Below are 16,860 nucleotides of genomic sequence, written 5' to 3' on the forward strand. Positions count from 1 at the left end.
ACCTTCTGAAATCACATTTGTGTTCATTCATTTCAACCTCCTCATGAGGAAAAAACACAAAAGTTACCAGCCAGGCCAGGAAGTGTGGGCCATTCCCTTGGTATGCAGTAGATGCACTGTAAATATTTTCTTCAGTTTAATTCATGGCTGGAAAGGGATTAAAGCAAAACAGTTCTGAGAACTAAAATTAAGTCAGTGCTGAGGGTTGGATGGATTTCTAAAAACAAGCATTTCTATAAATTTATATATATTTTCTGATTTAAATGACTGGATTTTTTTCCTCCATCTTTATTGAAATTTCAGAAAAATTACTCCAGTGATGGGAAGCATACAAATATAATCTTTTCCTTTTCCGATCTCAATACAGTCTATTAGGGAAATTGGTCTAGTAAAACAAAAAAAAAAACAAGGCAAACGATAACAAATAAACCCAACCAAACAAAAAAAGAGAAAACCATTCCTACTTATCTATCCTTAAAGTAAATCAAGGTAATTTGAACTATTCCAACCTCACCTCTTTGCACAGAATTTCTGGAGTTTTACTGTGCAGAATGGAGATGATGAAACTTTCTCTAACAAATTCTTTGATATTCACTAATACCAAAAACCTTCTGTCCTATAGCTCTTTAAAATTTCTACATGCAAAAAAGTAACTGGAACAAGAGAAAACCATCACAAAATGAGATAATCAAGTTCTGGTTTTGAAGATACAGAAAACAGATACGTGATTTTTAAAAATCAGAATCTATTTGATTAAACATGTTTAATCACTTTATTTTCAGATTACCATGAAATCATCACCAAAATTGTGTCTCCTTCAGTAATTTTTCATAAGAGTTTTTAAAAAAAGAGTCTCCAGGATTAGCTAAAGATATTATCAAATCCATGGTGATGTGGGGCTCTCTTGATTTTGAGTCCAAAGTCTGAAACATTGCTGGGTTGCTAAAAATTCTGTGTCTATTCACTTTCATTTGTAGCTAAAGCCACTTTTTGAATTTTGAATAAAAATAATAATATTGAATTAAAACACTGATACTCCTGACAAAGCATAGAAAAGCCTTCACTGACAAGAAAGCCAAAGCTGTTCCCCAATTATTTGAACAGCACTTTCCTCTGACTAGGTTATAGATGCTCCCAGAGTTCTTAAAAATCAAATGTTGCACAAATTAATTCCAGAGAAGGAGGTGCAGGGGTGGGCAGGAAGGATCAGCATTGAGTACAAGTCAGTTTAATTTGCAGGTATCTGAGAGGACACTATAACAATGACATGAATAAGGATAACAAAATGTTAAGGAAAAAGCACTGTCGGTAATGATACATTCAGATAAATGGCAAACGTACTCACATGAACTCTATCATTACTGCTTCAATCACAGTCGTACTTAAACTTTGGGGAGCTAATTTCATTTATAAATTCTGCTGCTGCACATCAATTATCAGCAGCATTACTAACAGTGAGGCACAGAACTGCTGTGCCAGGGTGACTGATTGTCTGGCATTAGCTCTGATAAGAGAAGGGTTGCAAACCACTTTAAATGTCAAAAACCTGCAACAATAATGGGCATAAGCACCAGTTATATTCTTCTAACTTCCCTGCCTCCCTGGCAATTCATTATTCTGTCTTCTTATTGCTACATCCTCTAACTAAAAAATATAAATGCCAAAGAGCACTGATCTTCCTTACAGAGCATTCCCAGACTTTTTATTGTGAGAGAATCAAAACCAGAGTTAATTCCCTGAGCAAAATATTTGCGGTTGAGTCTATTTCAAGATCAGTAACAAAATTTTGATGTCAGGGCATTAAAATCAATCCTTTCAACACAGCGATTCAGTTCAAGAAAAAGAGGAAAAACTCAGCATCAGCCTTTCTATAGAAATTTCCCAGTATGGCTCCAGTAAAGGGGGCAGAAGGTGAGGAAGACTTACCCAGAGGTGCTGTGAGCATGGCTGGCGCTGCCACTCCATCACACGGTGCCCTGCCCAAAGCACAGCCAGAGCTGCAGGAGCTGCCTGCTGGACATGCAGCCTGAATGCCAACTGCCTGTGACATTGACTTGTTTCCAGCCTCTTGTAGTGCTGCCGCTATCAGTGTTATATTTGTATAGTGGAATAACATGAAATATTGATTCTGGAGTGCTTATCAACTGGACCTGCTCAAAATACTCTTCCCAGGAAGTTCAGCGCTGCTTCTCATGCAGAACCGGCGCTGTGTGTTTGTGCAGGGAGCTGCTTGCTCTCTCGCTGCACTTGGAATCCTTTCCCTGAGACATCAGCAATAACTTTTCAAAATCCAGGAGCAGTGGGAAAAGACACAAGCAGTATTTTCTGAAATTGGATGAACTGCCCTTTAAACTAATTTAAATAATTTGACAGAACGACTTTAAAAGACGTCGTCTCTTCCGTTCTGGCTTCAATCACTACTCTGAAATCTGTCCCGGGGCAGGACAATGACCAGCAAATTTCTAATTGCAAAATCAATCACTAAATATTCTAGGCACCTTTTGTTTGTTTTGCACGAGGTATTTTGGGCATTTTCTGTGTGCCAGTACGATAAGAATAAAAGCAGAGGCTGCTGCCCCTCTGCAGCCTGCTGGGGGCAGCTCCAGGGGCACAAAGGATGAATTTGCCAAGGGCTGCACACCAGAGACACCTGCAGCAGAGCCCCCAGACACCCCTGGCACAGCCAGAGACAAATGGCAGGGATAAAAGGTCTCCCTCTGCAAACCCAGCTACTTACAGGTAACTTCTGGATGCCTCCGTGGGTTTCTGCTGCTGCACAATGTGGGATCAATTACAGCCAAACCACCAAAATCAACAGGACTTATTCCCCACCACCAGTCAAAGGCACCTCCTCCCCCTCTGCTTTTAGGTCCATTTTTAATGTACCCAACACTTTTATTCACTATTGATGTGTTTAAAGCAGCTGCTCATGCAGGCACTGCTGTCACAGCATTGATGGTTTTTTTTCAAACAGCAGCAGAGTCCTGAGGGTGGGCTGCTCTTAGCTCTGAACCAAATAATGCCAAAGCAGACCAACCACACTCCTGAAAATTCAAAGCTGAACTTGCTCGTTGTTCTTTCAGCAGGTCAAAAATTCATTATGTTGGTGTGCTTATAAAACTGACAAAATCAACAATTAACTCTCAAACTCACCCTCGAAAAGATTAAAAATGCCTCACTAGGAGAACTAAATAGAACTTGTGTGCTGCAGGTTTTTTTCCATTATAACTATTTCAATTTTGTTTTGGCTGAGCCCTCAAAACCCTGAAAAGCCACTCAATAACAAAAATTTTCTTTCCAAACTGGCCATTTTTTCCCCTGAGATTTAATGCAATAACAATGAATTTATTTAACATTTTACCCTGTAATGTCTCAGGACGTAGATTCTATTAACTTGCTAAGAAGAGCCATGCATCCCAAACTAGATAAAGGCTTGTACTTCAAAGACCTGCAAAACCCTTCCAGATTCAGCTGGAAGATTCTACCACAGAAGTTTATAATGAGCTAAAAAACAGACAAAAAATAGCATTCTGCAAAACCTGAAAAAATAAATGAGAAAAAATGTTTTGTTTTACATATTTAGTTGTTCATGGATTTGCACAAATACAAGTAGAATTTGTTTCATTACAGTGACCATTTCTCTTTGATACCAAATAAAAAATTCAGCTCACATCTATACAATTGTACATAATAATTTACTGGATTATTATAGCTTTAGAGTTTGCTTCCCTAATGAAAATAAGCCTGCTACAAACATAGATAATCAGATGTATGAAGAAGCACTGTGACTCTGATTAGCTGTGATCCATGAGTCATCTGCAGAAGCTGGAGTTTAGGCATTCTTTCCACCAAAAGACAGCACCAACCTCCCACTGAAACCAGCCCCCTGAAAAGTCCCAAATTTCAACAGAAATGCCCATGAGGAGGGAGAAACTGGAGCCATAATAACTGAGCTCCACACAACAGCTTGCTGATCACCAAGCAAGAAAAGCTGAATTTCTTCCAAACCTCAGCAGCAAAATGCAAACATTTCCCCCACGCAAAAAACACAAATAAATCAGTGTTAGTGCAACTGAGAGCAGGCAGCACTGCCCACTCCTTGCAGCCCCAAGGAGCCTTGCTCAAGAACACAGAGTTTAGGACACAGATGTTTTCTTCTTGCTTTCAATCCCACTATTTGACTATTCAGTTATTAGAAAATATTCATCTGCCCTTATTTCTCAGCCCACTTTGCAAATGCAGCAATGCTCAGAGGTATTACAGGAACTTCTGGCTGGGCTCAGTGCTGTGTTTCTCCAAAGCAACAGGATTTATTTTTTTTTTTAGTAAGAGTATATTGATTATCTGTCAGGCACCATAGACAGATGGACAGTATAAATAGCAAACATTTGTGTGATAACTTAAGATTTAGATTTTAATTCACTTTTGGGTAGGTTGTTTCCCTAGCATCACTTCTATAAAATCAACACCTTAGAGAGATGAGTAATGGCAGTGAATTTGGATTTATAGCTATAAGAGTCCTAACACTAAAGTAAAAGTAGATGCTTTATTTCTCAGATTTTTCTCTTAAAAATTTTGGTTTTGCATTCAGACCTGCTGGTATTTTGGATTTTGGCTTGCTAGCACGCACAACTTTACTTCTACCTAGTGAACTTCTACTAAGCCCAGCTGAGAGGTGCACAAGTGCAGTAATTATAAAAATAACTCAGCTTTGCCAACAGGGATAAACCCAGCAATGCTTTGTGAGGGCTGTGCAAGAGGAAGAAATACACCTATTTCTATTCCTTTTTATCCTCTTGCTCCTTTATTTACAGTTCAGCATCCCAACACTGCAGAAGCCTCTCCCATGAACTGACAGGACCAATATTTACTGTGAGTGCCTTGATCCACACGGATCCCAAAGCAGCAGAGCTCACTCACAGGCTGTGCCACTGTGGAGCTCACAAACTTCTCAGCCCTGACACCACCAGGAGGAACTTTGAGCCCTGTGAAGACATCACGAGTTCACTAGCACTGCCCCATCCCTCTGGCCAGCTGCTCATTCCATCCTAAGGATTCCATCCAGGCACTGGCTCAAACAGTGAGTGGTTTATGTACATGCAAGCAATCCAGCTTGAACAACAGCTTGGCACAGGACTGAGCCCCACAAATCTGCATCCAGAACTGGTATTTGCTATGTTCTGTCTCCTCTCCTACAGCAGGGGATGGAAGTTTCACCATTAACCATCTATTTGCCTGTACTTTTCCCACCTGAAATAAAACACTGACAAGCTTTTTAAAAAAGGCATGGCAGCAAATATATATTAAATACCTTAAAATGGGTCTGAAACATTGCTGTCACCTGCAAGCTCCATTTTCATATTCCATTTTTGCCCTGTCTCCTCTGCAGCCTAAGACCAGCACAGAGAGCTTCCTTCAGTGTCTGGCAAGAACAGGGTTCCCCTTCCCCAACACAGATCACCACAAATGGACAAACTGCTAAAAAAAATAGTTCTCTCTTCCCCTTAGGATTTCTCTTTTCCTGAATTTCATGTGGGCTGTACCCCTGATTTGGCTTTAGCTGCTGTGAGCCCTTTCCTCCACTTCCATCCCTCCTTCAAATACACCATGACCAAAATGACTAATGAAGTGTTTACTACATGTTAAGCTGGAAAATCAGGTAATTTAAAAGGCAAAACATGATAAGGAGGGTCAAGAAGGTTAATTGTATTAAAGCTGGTGTCCCAGAGTGGCTCATGGGGACCATTTCATGATCTGGAAATCCTCCTGGACCTTAGGAGGTGCAGGGGATGCTCCTGGTGCTGCACCTGCAGCTCCAGATGCTGCTCTGAGCTGGCAGACCAACATCCCTCTGCTTTGATGACTTGAGAACACAAATTCTCAAGATCCAGACTGGTGAAGACAATATCCAAAACCTGAGGCCATAGCATGGATAAAAATCTAAATAAGGGCCAGCATAAATAAAGAGAAACTGGCTGACACTAGTCACAACCTTCTATAGGAAATCTGGTCTGTGTGGCAGTGTCATTGAAGAAGTATCTTGATCAAGACTACAATTAATTTCCAGTGTCAAAATTATTATAAAAATTGCATGGCTACACTTTGAAATTTGCTTAGTGCTTAAGAGAAAAAAGGTTGGCCAGAATGAGGAGTGAAAATCACTAGTGTAGTATTTCTGAATATACAAACACTTGTGGTTTTTTTCAATATGCAAGCATTTAAACATTAGTGTCCAGCAAATTAGATAAGTGCTTGGAAAGTAAAGCACTTCACAGATATACTCAGGACATTTGTTGTTCTTGCACATGAATAAAGGAGAAATGGACTAAAAATAATGTGAGTTTTTTACAACACTGAGAGAGAGGAGGAAAGAGAGAAAAATCTTATTCTCACTAAAAATATGATGAGGTTGCACTCAAATCTCAGGTTTTTAGGTAAGACAATGCCTAGTATTTTCAAAACCTTAAAAGGTGTTTCACAAAAAGCCATTTCAGCACAAAAAGTTAACCTTGAACAGGTAGCTAATGATCCAGGCCACTCCAGCCTCAGCAGCAGTGAATAAACAGATTTTAGCAGAGCAAAGCAAAGCCAGTCAGGAGAGAGGAGTGACAATGAAACAGCCCCAGGACATTTCAGTGAGCAGCAAAGTCAGCACTGAGTGAAGTGTGTAAAAAATCATTTCTCCAGACTCTTGATGCAGTCAAACAGCTTTTGGTTCAAGATTTTCCTCCTCTCCAAATTTCTTGTCCTTTGCCAAACAGTGAGGAACTATTTGATACACTTGATATGTTACTGCTGTATTTAAATGGCTTCAACACTGCTCAAATCCTCAGTAATACTTTGTAACCTGTCTAAAATTCAGAAAATAGAGATGATGTGAATGAAAATGTAGCAAGCACAGTGCCCTTCAGATCCTCTGTCATTTGCAATCTGAAGTACGTAATTAATGCCAGGGCATCTAGGGAACACAAAATGCAGAATGTGCAGAACCTAAGGTGTGTTATCTTCTGTAACTGAAAGTACAATAAAATATCTGACATTAAGTATTGATCCTTGCCATAGTATAGGAATTATTTTGAACAATAAGTAAAATGAAAGCAGCCAACTACATTCACTTAATACTAGAATTAAGTAAATATAAGCCTGCTATCACAGGGAGGCACAGACTTGGCTCACACTGGGGGTATAGTGTTTAAAATGAATTTATGTTCAGATATTATTGATCCCTCAGAAGTCATGAGTGGGATTAACACTCTTTTCATGCCTGGCACCATGCTCTGCCCTGCCCTGTGTCTGACCTGCCAATACCCATGTGAAAACAGCATTTCCTAACTCTGCCTCATCTTAAATTCTGGGTGCAGCTTGGGACACCAGCACAGAAAACACATGAAACCATTGGAGAGCTTCCAGAGGAGGCCACAAGGATGGGGAAGGACTGGAGAGGAGCAGCTGAACTTGTTCTGTTCAGCCTGGAGGAGCCTGAGGGGAATCTCACTGTGGTCTCCAACATCCTCATGAAGGGCAGTGAAGGGGCAGCTCCAATCTCTGCCCCCTGGAACAGGGAACAGCTGGAGCTGGGCAGGGCAGGGTCAGGCTGGATTTTGGGAAAGGTTCTTCCCCCAGAGGTGCTGGCACTGCCCAGGGATGCCCTGGCAATGGGCACAGCCCCGAGGCTGCCACAGCTCCAGGAGAGCTTGGGCAGTGCTCGGGCACAGGGTGGGAGTGTCGGGGGGTCTGTGCAGGAACAGGAGCTGCCCTGGATGATCCTGAGGGTCTCTGCCAGCTCAGGATAGTCTGAGATTCACAGGGCAGAATGTGTGGCTGTCCAAGCACAGCAGCTCCCATGGCTGCAGGGCCACCCCAGCTGTGCCAACCCCTGAGCCAAAGGCACTCCTGGCCTGGCCTGCTGTGGCTGCTCAGCCCAGCAGACAGCAGGACAGACAGACAGCAGGACAGACAGCTCTGCCAAACAGGCCCTGCCTGCTGCAGCTGGAGCTCTGTCACTGCTGCAGCTGTGGCCCTGCTCAGCAGATGTGGCCCTGGCAGGGACACCAGGGCTGGTGGCTGTGATTATCACTGCTGTTAATGAAGGGATGGCACCATCATCAGGCTAAGGAGGATTTATTACTCACACAAACATCAGGCTCAGAGGCTGTGAGATCTGTGAGAGCAAGCAGTCAGCCATAGCTCAGTGTGATCACAAGTTCTCTGTTACAAGGCAATACAGAACTTTCTAACCCAATGGACAATTGCCACAAAGTTTATTTTGCTTTTCTGTCCTATCACCTTTGCTTAATTTTGATGCATTGTACATACTTTCATCCAACAGGTTTCTGTCTCACATGCACACAAAACTTCTAAACTCTTTGCTTACTCTACACAACCACACCCCTACACTATAAACCCTTCACCATCTTATCAATGCAGTTTCTCACTTACCTAACGCATATTCTTAGTTATAACCAAAGCAAGTAAATTCTTACTTATAAGTAAGAATTAAAAAGTTTATACTTTAGCTGTAAGTAAGTATATTCTTACTTATAACCAAAGTATAAACACAACTTTATAATTTTTCTACTTAATGTCTGTGTATTGAATTTTTACACCAATCCAAGCTTCTCCCAAGGCTGCAGACCAAACCCTTCAGTGTCTGTGGAAGTTTCTATCTTTCTATTTCCCACAGGTGGCCACCAACACCCCAGACAGGGACTGGGGTCTGATGGGAGTGGGCAAAGATGAAATACAAACCACACACTCAGCAGCCAGCAAAGAGTAACCAGCACTGGATTTGGCAACACACTGGTAAAACATTGTCCTACCCAGGCAATAAACCCACTGAGAAAGAGAAAAAATTGCTGGGCTGGAAAAAATCCTTCCCTTCTTGAAGATACAGCTGTTAGCACTGCCATGGCAGCAATTCAGGGCACACAAAGAAATGATGGTCCTCAGGGAGCTTTTGGTACACAAGCAAACACTCCAAGTACAGTTAAAAAGTTCTCTAGAGTTCCACATGCATCTCAGTAAGTTGAGCATTGCGGAAACAATCTGACACTGGAGCACTTCCCCACACTGGAACTGGGTGAGCAATGCATTACCCTGCTATTTGTGGCCTACCACTCCATTACTGCTCCTCTATAAAATTACATTGCTGATAAAAATTTATGTGTCAAACATTTTTGTGATTACAGACCAAAAGTCAAAATTTGCATTTAAATAGATGTATTAAAAACTCAGCAGCACAGGTAGAAGAGGGAAATGCTGTTTTAAGGAAATTTAAATAGGGAGCATGAGCACAGAAGGGATTTTTCTTCTTAAATGATTTGAACAATTTTGGTTTTATTACTGTTCTTGGGTCCAATTCAAAGTCAAGATTGGAACCATAGTATCCTGTACCCCTGGACTCATCTCGAGAAAATAGATCTCTTTTCATCTTTCCATTGGGAATGACCCCATTTGTTGTAAATAAAGTTATTTTTCTGTTCTCAGCCCAAGCCCACACTTTTCACCAGCTCACAGCCCAAGCCATACAATCCTCCTTTCCTCCCAAGTTCTTCACTCACTTTTCTTTGCATCAGCCACCACAGGCTCAGCTGCAGCCACTGCATTTCTGCCCAGATATTTCAGACAGCAAGGCCACTGCTGAGGGGGATTCCACAGAATATTCTAGGCTGGAAGGGACCCACAGGGATTTCTGAGCCCAGCTCTTCAGTGCATCACTGACACACAGCTGACATCCATGACCTTGGTGGCATCAGCACCGTGCTCTCACCAGTTCAGCTGGTGAATTTTCAGTGTGCAACCCCAAAATTCACCAGACATTCTCCCACTGCCTGGCATCAGCTACCCCCTTGGACTTAAACATATTTTATTGTGCCCCTTTTTATTCCATAAAGGATTTCTGATGTTAAAGAATTTTTTTTCTGCCCTCTCCCTAGTGTCTTTTCTTTCTTCTCATTACACAATTTTATTTTCTGTGTGCTGTCAAGATTTAACTTCAACCCTTGCCTCCAAACCTGATTTTGTACTTTTAAATGGCACCTAAATCTTGGCAATGGAATGCCTGTGCCCTTTATAGTCCAGCTGGGATCACCAACACATGCTCTCAACATAAAAACCACATAAATCAATGCTGTGCAGTGCTTTTTTTTTTTTTTTTCTTTCTTGACAGGCTTTCCAACCATGATAATGATACAACATGAATTCCATTATTGCTAATGGAAGGAGTTACATTTAACTGTTGTCAGTTTTAGCTTTGCCATGAGTCAATGCCTTCCTAAACATGCTGGTTTATTCTAAGAAGAAACTGCTACATAATCAAATCAGCCCTTGGGAACACAGATGTAAGCACAGCACAAAACCATCATAACTAAATTACCATTTTAGGTGTGTGTTTGCTGTCTTTCTCAGACATTCTGTTCTTTCCTACAGAATAATTTCTTTAACATGGGGAAAATCTGTCTGGGAACAGAAATTTCAAGTATAAACAGAGATTAATCATGAGAGGATTTCCTGAAAAATTCATAGCAGAACTTTTTTTCTTCCCAGGCAATCCCTAAACTTCTTCAAGGAACCTTTTTCAGGGAATTTAGAAACACAGAATCATAAAGAACACCACAAAAGCAAGTGTACTTTCCTATGTTGACTCATCCTGGCCTTGCAAACAACTCTTATTGGCAGTTTTCTCATTCTCCCTCTACAGCACAGAGCTGCTCCCAGAGCATTTCCAGGGGCTTTAGGCTAAAACTGTGTCCAAGACATGGGAAGCATCAGTGCTGCTCAGGAAACACAGCAGTGCTTCCCTGCCAGTGGGGGCTTGCAGAAAACCAACAGAAAACCCAGAAAAAGAGGATTAAATTCTCTATTTCAACATCTCTTCCAGCTGCCTGGCAGAGTCAGTATATTCCTCATTTTGATTAAGGAATTCCAAAGGGAAACCTTGGCCTGCATTTTTATATAACACATATAATAGGACCATTTTATAAAATATTGTGAGGTATATTGCCACTGTCATATTTTCTGACAAATCCCTTCACCCAGGATTTTTCTCCTGGGAAGCTGAGATGCCTCAGAGAAAAGGAAAACAATTCTTATCTCATTTGCTTCTCCTGTGCTGTGCTCATGTGGAATGTGTTTGGAGATTGTTTACCCACAGGTGATTGTTCCATTGGATTCTGCTGGGAGTTGTTTTCACTCTTTGGCCAATCAGGGCCAAGCTGTGTCAGGACTCTGGAAAAAGTCAGGAGTTTTCATTATTATCTTTTTAGCCTTCTGTAAGAATCCTTTCTGCATTCTTTAGTATAGTATAGCATTCTTTAATATAATATAGTATCATGAAATAATAAATTAGCCTTGTGAGAACATGGAGTCAGACTCATCATTCCTGCCTTCATCTGGGAACTCTGCAAATATAAGAAAATATCAATTATATTTCACTCAGGGCTGGGCAGGGTGATTTTTTAGGTGACAGATGTTACCTGACACCCACAGATTGCTGCCTGCTCTCCTTTTCCTTGAAGCCACCAAGCAGCAGCAGAGGGATGAGAGTGGCAGCTGTGAAATCCCAGCTCAGGGCAAGGCCAGTCCCAGCAGGGCTGATGGACAGGACAGCACAGCCCGCTGGAATTAACCCCAGAGACAGAGGCTGCACAAACACCACAAATACTGAATGTCCTCCTCACCCAGTATTTCCCCTTCCTAAATTGATTTCATAACATAATAAATCTTCAGAACTGTTTTCCATCCCTCTTTGTTCCATTTTTCCAGGGGTTTGCTTGCTTTTTTTTTGTCAGCTGTTGCACACACAGCAGCACTTTCATTAAATTGTCCATTAAAAACCTCATTTTGTAGGATTTCTCCACAAAGATATCTAAATATCTAACTTCTCTCAGTGTTAATGGGATTGAGGCACTACAATAAAATCATGGATCTCAGCTGTAATTTTAATATATATATAAATGAAAACTTGGATTTTTTTTTACCCTAAGAGATTATATAATTTAGAAGTAATTTAGAATTTGGGAGTTTCTAATGGACATAAATTCATAAAGTCCACAGAAAATTTAATATCTCTTCAGTGAGCCTTGCAAAGATTTTTTGACGTTTCCATCTAAAATACTCTTTTCTACTTTGTTTTAATACTTTGTTCAAAAGCAATTGATTTAGTGTGTAGATATAGCTTTGCCTGAATATACATTAATAAAATGTAACTATTCTTATTCAAGAAACCAGACATAAAGAACTTGGTAATTTGTACCATCCATCTATTGGCCTTCCCATTCAAATATGTGACATGCTTTACTTATTCCCTTGTTTATTCCGTGTGGATTTTTGCAAAACATATAAATAATAAATATAAAAATTTTAAGGGATACATGGAGTTTGGACTATGCTGCCATCTACACATTAGCACTGGGCATTGAAAAAGGGTCAGCACTTGATCTCTACCTTATATTCTTCATGTAGAGAGGAACCAACTGCAGTTTTTGGGTTGTCCCCCACAGCAGTTTCCTTGTGGGTGATGTCCTCAGAACACCTCAGCTGCCACCTTGTGCCACTGGACATTCCCTACCCACAGCCAGGACAGTCTGAGTGCACGGGAGCCTCCATCCCACTGCAGCTTGGGCTGGAAATTCCTAATCTGGCCCTGGAACTCTGGTATTACCAATCTTTCCAAAGAATTCTGTTGGCTGTGGCAGAGTTCCCTGACCCAAGAGTCCCCCACAGCCCCAGAGCCTTCCCTGGGCTCTGGTGGAAAACCTTTCCCTCCCGTCCCCACTGTTCTGTGGCTTGTTAACACAAGATTCCTCTCCCAAACTGTCTTTTTGGAAAGAGATTGAATTGCCTAAAAAATGCACACTTTGTTCTGCCCTGTGAAATGTATTTTCTAGGCATGAATTTGAAGGCAGCTCGGGGAGGTGCCACCCCTGCTGAAGCACCTGCATCCCACCATCCCACATCCTGAGCAACAGGAGACAAGAGGGAATTGTGGCAGAAACCCCTCCAACCAGAGGGGCAGAGCCAGGATAATTCAAAATCCCTGTCCTTCCTGCTGAAAGGTGCAGGGGGAACCTCTGCTAACATCCATGGAGAACCAAAGTGATCAGGATCAGCTTCAGGAATGATGGCAAGAATGCAACAGCTCCATCACCTCATTAGTGCAGAGGTTTCTTCTTTCCCTCTGTAAATACCACAGCAAAAATGTCCAAACAATAATGCCCACCCAGATCCCTCAAGAGCAGACCAAAGTTCAGATCTGAAGAGTTTCACATGCGCTGCCCTGGAATAATTCTCTTTCACAGAGCATCTGTAGATTGATCTGGCCCACAGAAATCCTGTGCTGGTGCCTTGAACAAATAATGAGGTTTTCCCTGGTATCACAGCCCCTGAGCACTGACAGGTTTTCCTCCTCCTTCCCTCCCCAGCTCTCCTGAGGTCCCCTCCTCTGGAGAACACGACATTAGTATGCACCAACTGTGTCTTTGGAAAGGTTTAATCTCGCCTAGCAATTACCAACAGCAGAGTTTCATTACAGGTACAGTCTGATAAATATTGCAGAGCTCTCCCAGCTGTTTGTGGCTCAGTTTTAATCCAGGCACACCTGATGGGAGTGGGCACACCCTGGTCCCCCTGCCTGTGTCCCTGCAAGGGCAGCTCCAGAGGCAGCACCTTGGACAGAGGGACACAGGGACAGACAGGCTGCTGGGACATGCTCCAAACAACGGCTTATAAAGGGGGGCAGGTCTCAATATTCAAGTAATCAGGAGAACTGGGGGTAGAGCACAAGGCAGGGAATACAAGGCAGGAAAACTGCTTGGGACAGGAGGGGTTAACAACTGGGTGTGGGGGGAACGGGTTTGAAACTTGGTAGGGAAATAGCCAAGGAACAAACAGATAAACCAACACCTGGCTCAATTAAATAACAAAGACAGGTCTGTGTCACTCTAAAACAGGGGGAGAAAAAACCCAAAAGGACTACCAAACCACAAATCAAACAATAATCATGCCAAATAAAAAAGACAACACAACACTCTGGGTCTGCTGCCATGGACTCAGAGCCACCAGGGGATGTCTTGGCACCTGCCAGAGCTTCTGATCAACCTAAGGGTGCATGAGTACAGGTTATAATCCTAAATTCCCACTGATTTTAAATGGATTTTAAAGCCTGATTTTTCAAGATTTTCTAACCCTTCTGATGTCTACATTCTTGTAACGAACTTTTACACACACTTTCTGTAAATAACTTATTGGTTTACATTCTTTTATGGAAGAGGAGAAATATGATGCACTGTTGGTTTGTCCAGTGTCATTGGAGAGGTGGCACTGTCACTCTCCAATCCGCTGTCACTTTTGGCAATTTATAAATGTTGGAGTCAGAAATTAAACTTCCTTCTTTTTTACCTTGGAGAGCTGCATGTGCACATCATTTTATTTCATGTCCTATAGCAACAACAGCCTACTTGAGTACTAAAGGAACTAAAACCATGTGCAAAATGGACAGAAAACAGGCTGTAAATTGTGTCTGCACCTAGCTGTGGGTGCTACAGGCTCTAGGAGGAACACCAGGCTCTAATCCCCATCCTTGTGGGGAACAACTGCCAAAGACCAGTGCTGAAAATGCAAGAGAGAACAGCCAGATCAGAACTGCATTGAAATGCACTGCTGCCTCCCACCTGTGAGAAGATCTGATGCCAAGTGGTTCACACCCCAAGACACACTGCAGTATTTACAGTCAGGTTTAATTATCCATTTCAGAATTGGGCTAGTTTCAGCAGGTGCTTTAAATCTGGGGGTGTCTAAGTCATAATTTGTTCCATCTCAAAATTTTACCACCATGTAAAATTACAATAAAAAGGCACACATCCTCCTTATAGCTGGTGTAAAATGTGTGACACTACAAGAGAAACCCTTGCCAACACAAACTGATTTTCCAGGGCCTGAAGAGGACAATTGAGCTCTTACATGCATATTCTGAAACAGAAGCAGCAGCACACCCCTGAGATGTTTCTGAGCATGCCACCTCTAGCAATCCCTGTGCAAACAAGGATTTTCTGTGCTGGGCATGAGGGCTCCTCCCTGCTGGGTGACCTAACAGCTCAGACAGCAATTTTCCCTGCAATGAGAGCAAAAAAAAATGACATTCCTCTGCTCTTTGTTTGAATTCACTACTGCTGGTGACCAGGAGTAACATTCAGCATGACAAATAATTTAATGAACTACTAATTCAGAGTTGACCTTCACTGAAAGTACTGTTTAATTACCCAGTGTTTCTGAAGTCAGGCAGAAGAATGTTAAACCATTTCTGAACAGGTGCAGGAGGCACACGTTAATTTTAATAGCAAAGGTCATTACACAGGTATTTCTGCACTTTTTCCTGGCATCTCTCCTGTCAGAGAATTACTTGGGTATGTTTAGGAAGACAAGGAAGAAAAAAAAATATTTCACGTTCTTTCAGCTTAGCAAAGTCTTGTCTCCTATCTCCTTTTTCCCTTTTTATTTTTAAAGAGTAAGTCTAAATCCAATGATGAAAGAGGAAATACATTATCTTGCAAACTGAAGTGGTAAGATTAGATTGGTGCCCACATAGCTGAGAAATACTTGCAGTATGTTTCTATACTAACGTGTAAAAAACTTCAAAGCAGAATGAAGACATTTTTTCATATAAACCTGTAAAAAGCCCCTTAACAAAACCAGTCCACTCATTGAGGAGGAAAAAGAACTCAGCAAATTAACCCATGCTAGACAATCAGCACAATTGTGAAAATTCTTTTTCTGAAAGCAAGATCAATTTCTTCTTTAATCTGTGGACATGAGACATGAACCAATAACTTTGCAGAGAAATAAAGATTTTTTGGCCTGTCTAGCTTTATCTTATCAGACTCCAGAAGTGGGTTTCATGTTAGAGACTATTTTTTTTTTTTTTAAATCTTATTGCCTGAGGAAGTGCGAAAACAGCCTCAAGAAAAAGCCAGCTCTAACAATATCGAGCTTATTCTCTCCCTCTCTTATTGTTTCATCCTTCAGGCTTTGATGCCTTTCTCACAAGGACTATTAAAAGTTTCCAACCCCAGTGAGAACATGAAGAATGTACCAGAAACGACTCCTTACCACCCTGTTTTCCTAAGGTACCAAATGACATCTTTTTCTTCAAATGCCACTTCATTTGTACAGAAGGCAGGCAATGGGAGGTGGGGATCATGTTTTGCAGCTTAATAAAAGTGCTGCAACTGTAAAATTCATTTTCTGGTTTAAAAATGTAGAAGGGGATTTATTCTCAAGGCCAGTGAGGCTGGGAGTTGTAGTGGATGGGTTTGTTAGGGTGTGGTGGAGCTGGCTTTGTTAATTTTGGTTTTAAAGGTTTTTTTAAAAGCAGAAATTAGCTAGGAAGTGCCAACACTGTATGGAGCATCCCCAAAGAACAGACTGAACACTCCCATAACACTGCTTCAAGAATAAAAGAAATCAAAGGGATTTCCCTCTTTTTCTGTGCAAAATAACACACAGCAACTTTTATTACCTGCAGCCTACATTCAGAGCAGTAGTTCTGCAGGGAATGTTAAAATGGCTCATCTAGCCCTTAGCTTTACACACTGGAGTCTGGTTCCACAAGCCAACATCCCATCCTCAGTGACACAACAGTGTTTCATTAAGAGTAAAGTGTTATTTTTTTACACAAGGGAAAAAAAATCCCTATCACTAAAAAGCAGTAAAGTGTACCAGAATGGCCCTAAGGATATCAACTAGATAAGGTGTGTAAAACTTGCTGAAAATCACTTTGTATTATTTAACTGGCTGTCCCTACCACACTGAGCAAATCCAGCTCGATGCCAGGCTGGAGGGGAATTTCATGCCTTGTTGTCACAG

General features: G+C 41.5%; 1 protein-coding gene across 37 annotated transcripts in view; it reads right to left on the bottom strand.

Annotated features, from left to right (window-relative positions):
• RBFOX1 (RNA binding fox-1 homolog 1) overlaps positions 1 to 16,860 on the bottom strand; it is a 1,150,782-nt gene that overhangs the window by 621,611 nt on the left and 512,311 nt on the right. For 2 of the 37 annotated variants that reach the window (XM_074553036.1, XM_074553031.1), the window contains exon 1: positions 1,927 to 2,071. The exons of 34 other annotated variants lie outside the window; for them this stretch is intronic. In XM_074553036.1, coding sequence (XP_074409137.1) covers positions 1,927 to 1,965 — 39 coding nt within the window. In that variant the 5' untranslated portion in view covers positions 1,966 to 2,071. Of the gene's footprint in view, positions 1 to 1,926; positions 2,079 to 16,860 lie in introns of those variants that run through there. One more of the 37 variants, XM_074553027.1, reaches the window with a different exon arrangement.

The sequence above is a fragment of the Zonotrichia albicollis genome, chromosome 16 (assembly GCF_047830755.1).
Source record: "Zonotrichia albicollis isolate bZonAlb1 chromosome 16, bZonAlb1.hap1, whole genome shotgun sequence".
Classification (NCBI taxonomy): Eukaryota; Metazoa; Chordata; class Aves; order Passeriformes; family Passerellidae; genus Zonotrichia; species Zonotrichia albicollis.